Source organism: Mizuhopecten yessoensis, unplaced genomic scaffold (assembly GCF_002113885.1).
Source record: "Mizuhopecten yessoensis strain PY_sf001 unplaced genomic scaffold, ASM211388v2 scaffold6063, whole genome shotgun sequence".
In the NCBI taxonomy this organism is placed as follows: domain Eukaryota; kingdom Metazoa; phylum Mollusca; class Bivalvia; order Pectinida; family Pectinidae; genus Mizuhopecten; species Mizuhopecten yessoensis.
In genome coordinates this window covers 97,424-106,256 of record NW_018406361.1, presented here as the reverse complement: position 1 = coordinate 106,256, position 8,833 = coordinate 97,424, and the positions used below count along the sequence as shown (strand labels likewise).

At 37.1% G+C, this 8,833-nt stretch overlaps 1 protein-coding gene across 1 annotated transcript; it reads left to right on the top strand.

Moving 5' to 3' along the window:
* The first annotated feature begins 3,091 nt into the window (after positions 1-3,091).
* Positions 3,092-6,311, top strand: LOC110451481. Its single transcript, XM_021499519.1, has 2 exons — positions 3,092-3,147; positions 4,149-6,311. Exon 2 carries the CDS (start codon positions 4,219-4,221, stop codon positions 4,885-4,887), a length of 669 nt encoding a protein of 222 aa, XP_021355194.1. The 5' UTR covers positions 3,092-3,147; positions 4,149-4,218; the 3' UTR covers positions 4,888-6,311.
* The last annotated feature ends 2,522 nt before the right edge of the window (positions 6,312-8,833 follow it).

The following is an 8,833-nucleotide window of genomic DNA, read 5'->3' as shown; positions in this document are numbered from 1 at the left end:
TAATTATGTTACACCTGTAAAGTAATTGTGTTACACCTGTAAAGTTATTATGTTACACCTATAAAGTAATTGTGTTACACCTGTAAACTAATTGTGTTACACCTGGAAAGTAATTATGTTACACCTGTAAAGTAATTGTGTTACACCTGTAAATTAATTATGTTACACCAGTAAAGTAATTATGTTACACCTGTAAAGTAAATATGTTACACCTGTAAAGTAATTATGTTAAATGTGTAAAGAAATTATGTTACATCTATAAAGTAATTATGTTAAACCTATAAAGTAATTATGTTATACCTGTAAAGTAATTGTGTTACACCTGTAAAGTAATTATGTTACACCTATAAAGTAATTATGTTGCATGTGTAAAGTAATTATGTTACACCTGTAAAGGAATTAGGTTACACCTGTAAAGTAATTATGTTACACCTATAAAGTAATTATGTTGCATGTGTAAAGTAATTATGTTACACCTGTAAAGTAAATATGTTACACCTGTAAAGTAATTATGTTAAATGTGTAAAGAAATTATGTTACATCTATAAAGTAATTATGTTACCCCTATAAAGTAATTATGTTATACCTGTAAAGTAATTGTGTTACACCTGTAAACTAATTGTGTTACACCTGGAAAGTAATTATGTTACACCTGTAAAGTAAATATGTTACACCTGTAAAGTAATTATGTTACACATATAAAGTAATTATGTTACATGTGTAAAGTAATTATGTTACATGTGTAAAGTAATTATATTACACCTATAAAGTAATTATGTTACACCTGTAAAGTAATTATTTTACACCTATAAAGTAATTATGTTACATCTATAAAGTACTTATATTACATCTATTAAGTAATTATGTTACATCTATAAAGTAATTATGTTACATCTATAAAGTACTTATATTACATCTATTAAGTAATTATGTTACATCTATAAAGTAATTATGTTACACCTGTAAAGTAATTATGTTACACCTGTAAAGTAATTATGTTACACATATAAAGTAATTATGTTACACCTGTAAACTAATTGTGTTACAGCTGTAAACTAATTGTGTTACACCTGTAAAGTAATTATATTATTACACCTGTACTGTTATTATTTTACACCAGTACACCTGTCACGTTACACCGGCTGACCAGGTGGGATCTGTCTCCACTGACTGGGACAGGCTCGACCCATCCAGTGACAGGGCTATCCATTACGGCAGTATGATATCCGCGGGTCATGCGAGGGCTTGTTCGCCTGTCAGTGATCACCCTCTGTAACACCTCAGCTGCACGCTCCCCGTTACAAACATCTTTCGGACCAAGACCTTGCACCTCCCACAGACAACGTCATGGCGCGTTTCAAATCCCTACGGGACATAAACAACGTCTAGTGTCATTAGATGTGGCGTTACTTGCATCATATTTGCACAATAATAAACGTCACTGCATTCTTGCCACAGTTGGTCATTGAATAAATAACAAAAACACTTCATAATATAAAGATCAGGTCAAAGACAGCTTAGACTCAATTTGTCGCCACCCGAAAACATTCAAAGTACAGCCGAGTGTTTATAATGATTTACACCCTTTCTCGTTCCCACAGATATCCATATATAATTCATATTCTATACCATCATATCACAATGTATTTTAAGATTTCTTTGGACTTGAGTAATGACCTTGACTAGCTGATGGTCGGCGCCTCCCCGTGTTTTGTCCTGCGCAGTACGTTTCGGACGTAAACAGAAGCGCCCCGGGGATGTTGCCGTTGTATGTTTTAGCTACGGAGGTAGTAAACAACGTTATTGACTAGCGCTCTCCTTCATCATCCCGTACTTATGTGGTAAACACGACTTTGACAAATGCATATCTATAAACAAAACACGACATAGTAGCTATAAATACCGAGCCCGACCAGCCGTCTAACAGTGGATTAGCGTCTATGGTCAGGAGAATTGGACTTTCCGAAATGATTTTATATATGAGCATCTCCTTCTGTGTCGTACTTCTCCGTTCGGACGGAATTTTTGCTGTTGATTGGAAAGGTCCTTTGAAACTCAAAACCTCAGGTATGTCAATCACATGTTTAAGTGACTTACTTTCCCTTTTTGCTGCATTCTACATATGTTTCGAAATACTTTAGACTTCGAGATTTTGCTTTTCACATAAAGTAACACTGAAAAGTCCTTGCTTTTGTTATTTGCCTTTCTGGCACCAAGAAACCGTTTTAATAGTTATTTCCTCGCTTCGTTTTTATCATCAACATCAGGTACCTTAATAACATCTGTATACTACAATGATATAGCCAGTGTTCATCTCATACGTTAGAGTGCCCTATGATCATACAAGATATATAACCCCAGTAGCCTAATTTTTGTTTAGTTTTAACTCTTGATGGCTATCCACTGATCAAATGAATAAATGAAACAAGAATTGGGTCAAAACATTCTAGCGCCATATTACGCTACGGCAAATTATGTCATTATTCCGGCCTCGGCGTCATTTTACGCGCGATTGTTGTTCCGGAAAATTGAGCATTAAAACAGGGTAGGTCTAATGGTGATTCATACCCTAACCCTAACCCTAACCCTAATGGTGATTCATAATTTGCAGAAATGAATTGTATCATATACAAATGTAGGTTTGTAATAAATGCCCGACAAGCGTCGTATTGTTTTTCTATATTTATACACTATTTGAAATATGTGGGCTGCAAAAGAAGATATTCAATTTTTGTTGAACGATATATGGTAGTCGATGTTGTTATGGTTCTGCCTTGATGTTACTACTTTGGTTCTCTCATTGAAGACTTAACAGTACTTGGATTGACCTAGATTAACGTGACGGGAACACCGTCCATGTCTTATACGTTTGCTTTAAACGGGTTATATGTAAATCTTAGTTCTGCCCTAGTTTCACCAAGTTTCGAGTTTGGGTTATGTTTTTAACTAATTGTGTATTCTACAATGCTGATAATACTAATGCTTGGTCTAATATTCTGCAGAGTACGGGACCGAACGGCATTACTGTGAGTATCCTGTGACGTCAGCGGAAGTCACTGTTCAGTTAAAGGTTTTACCGGGCTCGAGCTTCGACACGTTAGACTGTTTCCATTGCGAATGTACGGCTACCGGACTGCACTGCCAAGGGTAAGTGGAATACAACTAGATCTGATATTAAGAGAAAGGGGTCGCATTGTAAAACAGGATATACTGTGCAATATAATTAAACGTTGTCATCTATGTATAGACATATCAGATTTGAAAAGCACTAGATAAGTCATATATCGTAGTGACGTGTACGCTTTCGCATCAAGCTGTATACTAAAGGCGTGAGCTGGATACTATTTACGATATATTTGCATGCTTCTAGTGTTTTCCCGGAAAGGGCCGTGCAGTTTCTGTAATGAATGAACTGTAATTTAGTAAGACTTCTTTGCACGCACATTGTACCTTTATTCATTACTGAGGCATATATATGATCACAAATCATCAGTGTGTATTTAAATCCAAACAACCAGACACTTTACCGTAACATGACGTAAGCACTTTACACAACATCAACCGCTTCTTTAATAGATTATTAACTTGAGATGTCAACACGCTCAGCTTGTCACGCATAGTGACAGGATTTGTAAGAATCTGTCCAATCTTGAATCCAAATTTGGCCTACATTGTATTATATAGGTCTTTAATAGCATGACGTTGACAAACTAGGTCTGTCCAAAATTACCTCCTCGTCATCAAATAGATCGCGCAAACTAGCTAGGCAAGGCTAAATGACCGACTTTTGTAAACTTATTTCTTTTTGGTCAGTTTGCTTTAGATTGAAACGCGATGGGGACATGCCACAAAATACGTAAAATCATTTTCTACGATTAACAACTTAAACGACATATATACTGCTTTTTAAAGGGAATGGACATGAGGTTTTGTTATATTTTGCGACGGGGATAGAACATTGGTTTCCGTGTGTATACCGGCGATGAGAACGTAAAACTTGGTTTGAGCTCTCGACCTGTCGGTCTGAGGTTGAAATAAACTTATTTTTCCTATTGCAAGTAAAGCAACACTAAACTAGGCACTATCCCTTAGGCACTGTAGTAGCAAGCGGTATAGCTAGAAATTAACTGTATTTATTTGTTCCGCAGAGTTGGGGTGAACGGCTGGAGTCTCAGCGGGCCCCCGGAGTGTACGGTGGTGGCTGATGGGTGTAACCCTATGTTTGTACTCCGGACCAATAACAAAATCGACTGCTTCACCCGCCGCCATGTTGGACAGCTTCCTAATGGCGAGAGAGGCTACACCGTACTAGGCCATCGTGGAGCTAGGCCCCCTCGGATGGAGAAGTACCGTGGGGTTAAGCAGGCTAAAAACAACCCCGCGAGCGGGGCAGTTTCCATAGACGGGACTAGCGCGACAACCCCCGTAGCAATGGAAAAGCCCGCCTCCTACCGGGCAGACGCCAGTGTGTTTCGGCCAGCAGTGCTGAGACCAGAAGACACGTTCTCCAACAGTCACAACCAGGATTCTGTCCCGTCCTGGACATTCTTGGCCAGCAGACTGACTCGGAAATGGCCGGTGAATAAGTCATCTGCTTATCGACAAACTCAAATTTCATCCTATCCTTCCAAGTTCAAAACGGGTGATAGAAAGATGTCGAAATCAGAAACCATGGTTACGTCACAAAGGGACAGCATATCAGAACAAGCAGATCCGATTGCCGCAATGATTGCTGGAAAGTCTGCAAATTACGTGGTTGATAAATCTATCGGACTGATGCCTGCAAGACAGTTATTTTTGCCTCGTTCCAGTCCCTTAATCATGGCACGTGACACACTTATTCCTAATTCAGATTTCCGGAAGTCGTGGAAGAAAATGGTGTTATAGCGTGCTCGAAAGTGTTGATACGGGTCCTGTCGACGTGTTGTTTATCTGCAATTGGATGATAAGAATGATCACGTGATTAGGTATGTGAGCAATAAACGTAGACTGAGATTTCGACATTGATAATGGCTTGCACTTTCATTGCAGCCAGGAAATAGTTATCTAGTGCTATTTGAACTAATGAAGGGGATATGACGGACAAAGCCAGCAGCAGACAGCTATACAAAGTCTATAGCTGTAGCTGTACCAAAACAACAGAGCCATTCCAACTGAACGGAGGTATACCAACTTTAGCGTAACGATTTAATATAGCTGTACCAACTCAATTTAGGTATACCAACACTATGTACTTTTACAAAGCAAATATATCTGAACGTATCATGTTGCTATAACAGCTAGATATAAATATACCAAACCAACGTTGTTAAACGAGCCAAATGAATAGAGAAAAAAACAAGGTATTTCGAATCGGGCAGTGATTACCCCCTCCTCCTCCTCCTCCTCCTCCTCGCGTACATCATTATCCTTGTGGGGACATTCTACTGTGCACACTATTTTTCTCTAACGTATTGCGAGGAGATAGTTTCTGTATCATCTGACGTATTGTGAGGAGATAGTTTCTGTATCATCTGACGTATTGTGAGGAGATAGTTTCTGTATCATCTGATGATTCGTCAGTGTAATATCGTGTCATTGTTTTTATTTATTTATTATGTTTTTACGTGGAACAATCATATTGGTGAATGTTAGTATATATTATGGAGATTCTGTGAGAATGCCTCGGAGTTAACAGATTTGGTGAGAATGATTCTTATGTGTAAATATTGCCTTACGTTCAGTGACGGTTATTTCTATCTGTAAATATTTTTTCATATTCAGCGCGATTCCTGCTGTTTTCATAATCAAAACCTTTGTGTAGATAATGTTTGTGAATAATGTTTTAATATTCAGTGACAAAATAATTTATATAAATTATGTTTTAATATCAGTGACTATTCTCACTTCTAAATGTGTATTAATATCAGTGACTATTTTCACGTCTAAATGTGTTTTAATATCAGTGACTATTCTCACGTCTAAATGTGTTTTGATATCAGTGACTATTCTCACGTCAAAATGTGTTTTAATATCAGTGACTATTCTCACGGCTTAATGTGTTTTGATGTACAGTGACCATTCCTACGTGTAAATATTTTGTTTGTGTTTTATGGCGACTCCTCTGTGTAAATAGTTCTATGTATTGTTTGAGGATTAACCTGATTTCAACAGTATATTCAGACGCGATCTCATCCTTCAGTCGCATCAGTGTACATCAATGAAGCCATACATCAATTCCATCAACAGAGATTTATTTTTCTACGATTTTATCAGTGACACGAGTGTAAGAGTGGGTTGTGTTCTAAAACAGAACAAAAATCAATAAAAAACAGAAATGAAAAGATGCGCTTTGTCTTGTTTGTACCGGGATATACCGGATCTTTTCTTTGTAACGGAGATTTTTTTGAACTAACAATTAAAAAAAAAAGACTAAGAAGTATTATACATGTATAGCGCGTCTTAAAATCAATCTGGCAGCACGTTTTAGCATTTAATGCCTTGCAATTTCCAACAGCTTAACTGGGCGACTGTTTCTCCTCTAAACCTGTACGAAATTCACCGAGATCATATAGGCTGATCCAAACACTAAAACCAACGACATAATTATGTACGAAGTTCACCGAGATCATATAAGCTGATCCAAACACTAAAACCTACGACTTTATTATGTACGAAGTTCACCGAGATCATATAGGCCGATCCAAACACTAAAACCAACGACAATATTATGTACGAAGTTCACCAAGATCATATAGGCTGATCCAAACACTAAAGCCAATGCAATATTGTGTACGAAGTTCACCGAGATCATATAGGCTGATGCAAACACTAAAACCTACGACTTAATTATGTACGAAGTTAACCGAGATCATATAGGCTGATCCAAACACTAAAACCAATGCAATATTGTGTACGAAGTTCACCGAGATCATATAGGCTGATCCAAACACTAAAACTATCGCAATATTATGTACGAAGTTCACCGAGATCATATAGGCTGATTCAAACACTAAAACCTACGACTTTATCATGTACGAAGTTCACCGAGATCATATAGGCTGATTCAAACACTAAAACCTACGACTTTATCATGTACGAAGTTCACCGAGATCATATAGGCTGCTCCAAACACTAACACCTACGACATTATTATGTACGATATTCACCGAGATCATATAGGCTGATCCAATCACTAAAACCTACGACTTTATTATGTACGAAGTTAACCGAGATCATATAGGCTGATCCAAACCCTAAAACCAACGCAATATTGTGTACGAAGTTCACCGAGATCATATAGGCTGATCCAAACATTAAAACCTACGACTTTATTATGTACGAAGTCACCAAGATCATATAGGCTGATCAAACCACTAAACCCTACCAAATTATTATGTACGAAGTTCACTGAGATCATATAGGCTGATCCAAACATTAAAACCTACGACATTATTATGTACTAAGTTCACTGAGATCATATAGGCTGATCCAAACACTAAAACCTACGACTTTATAACACTAAAACTTACGACTTTATTATGTACGAAGTTCACCTATATCATATTGGCTGATCCAAACACTAAAATCTACCACTTTATTATGTACGAAGTTCACCGAGATGATATAGGCTGATCCAAACACTAAAATCTACGACTCTATTATATACGAAGTTCACCGAGATCATATAGGAGATTATATAGGCTGATCCAAACACTAAAATCTACGACTTTATTATTTACGAAGTTCACCGAGATTATATAGGCTAATCCAAACACTAAAACCTACGACATTATTATGTACGAAGTTCACCGAGATCATATAGGAGATTATATAGGCTGATCCAAACACTAACACCTACGACATTATTATGTACGAAGTTCACAGAGATCATATAGGCTATAGGCTGATCCAAACACTAAAACCAGCGACAATATTATGTACGAAGTTCACCGAGATGATATAGGCTGATCCAAACACTAAAACTTTCGACTTTATTATGTACGAAGTTCACTGAGATCATATGGGCTGATCCAAACACTAAAACAACGCAATATTATGTACGAAGTTCACCGAGATGATATAGGCTGATCCAAACACTAAAATCTACCACTTTATTATATACGAAGTTCACCGAGGTCATATAGGCTGATCCAAACACTAACACCTACGACATTATTATGTACTAAGTTCACTGAGATCATAGAGGCTGATCCAAACACTAAAACCTACTACTTTATTATTTACGAAGTTCACCGAAATCATATAGGCTGATCCAAACACTAACATCTACCACTTTATTATGTACGAAGTTCACCGAGATCATATAGGAGATTATATAGGCTGATCCAAACACTAAAAAATCTTCCACTTTATTATGTACGAAGTTCACCGAGATAATATAGGCTGATCCAAACACTAAAACCAACATTATGTACGAAGTCACCAAGATCATATAGGCTGATCAAACCACTAAACCCTACCAAATTATTATGTACGAAGTTCACTGAGATTATATAGGCTGATCCAAACACTAAAACATACGACATTATTATGTACGAAGTTCACAGAGATCATATAGGCTATAGGCTGATCCAAACACTAAAACCAACATTATGTACGAAGTCACCAAGATCATATAGGCTGATCAAACCACTAAAACCTACCAAATAATTATGTACGAAGTTCACTGAGATCATATAGGCTGCTCCAAACACTAAAACCTACGACTTTATAACACTAAAACTTACGACTTTATTATGTACGAAGTTCACCTATATCATATTGGCTGATCCAAACACTAAAATCTACGACTCTATTATATACGAAGTTCACCGAGATGATATAGGCTGAT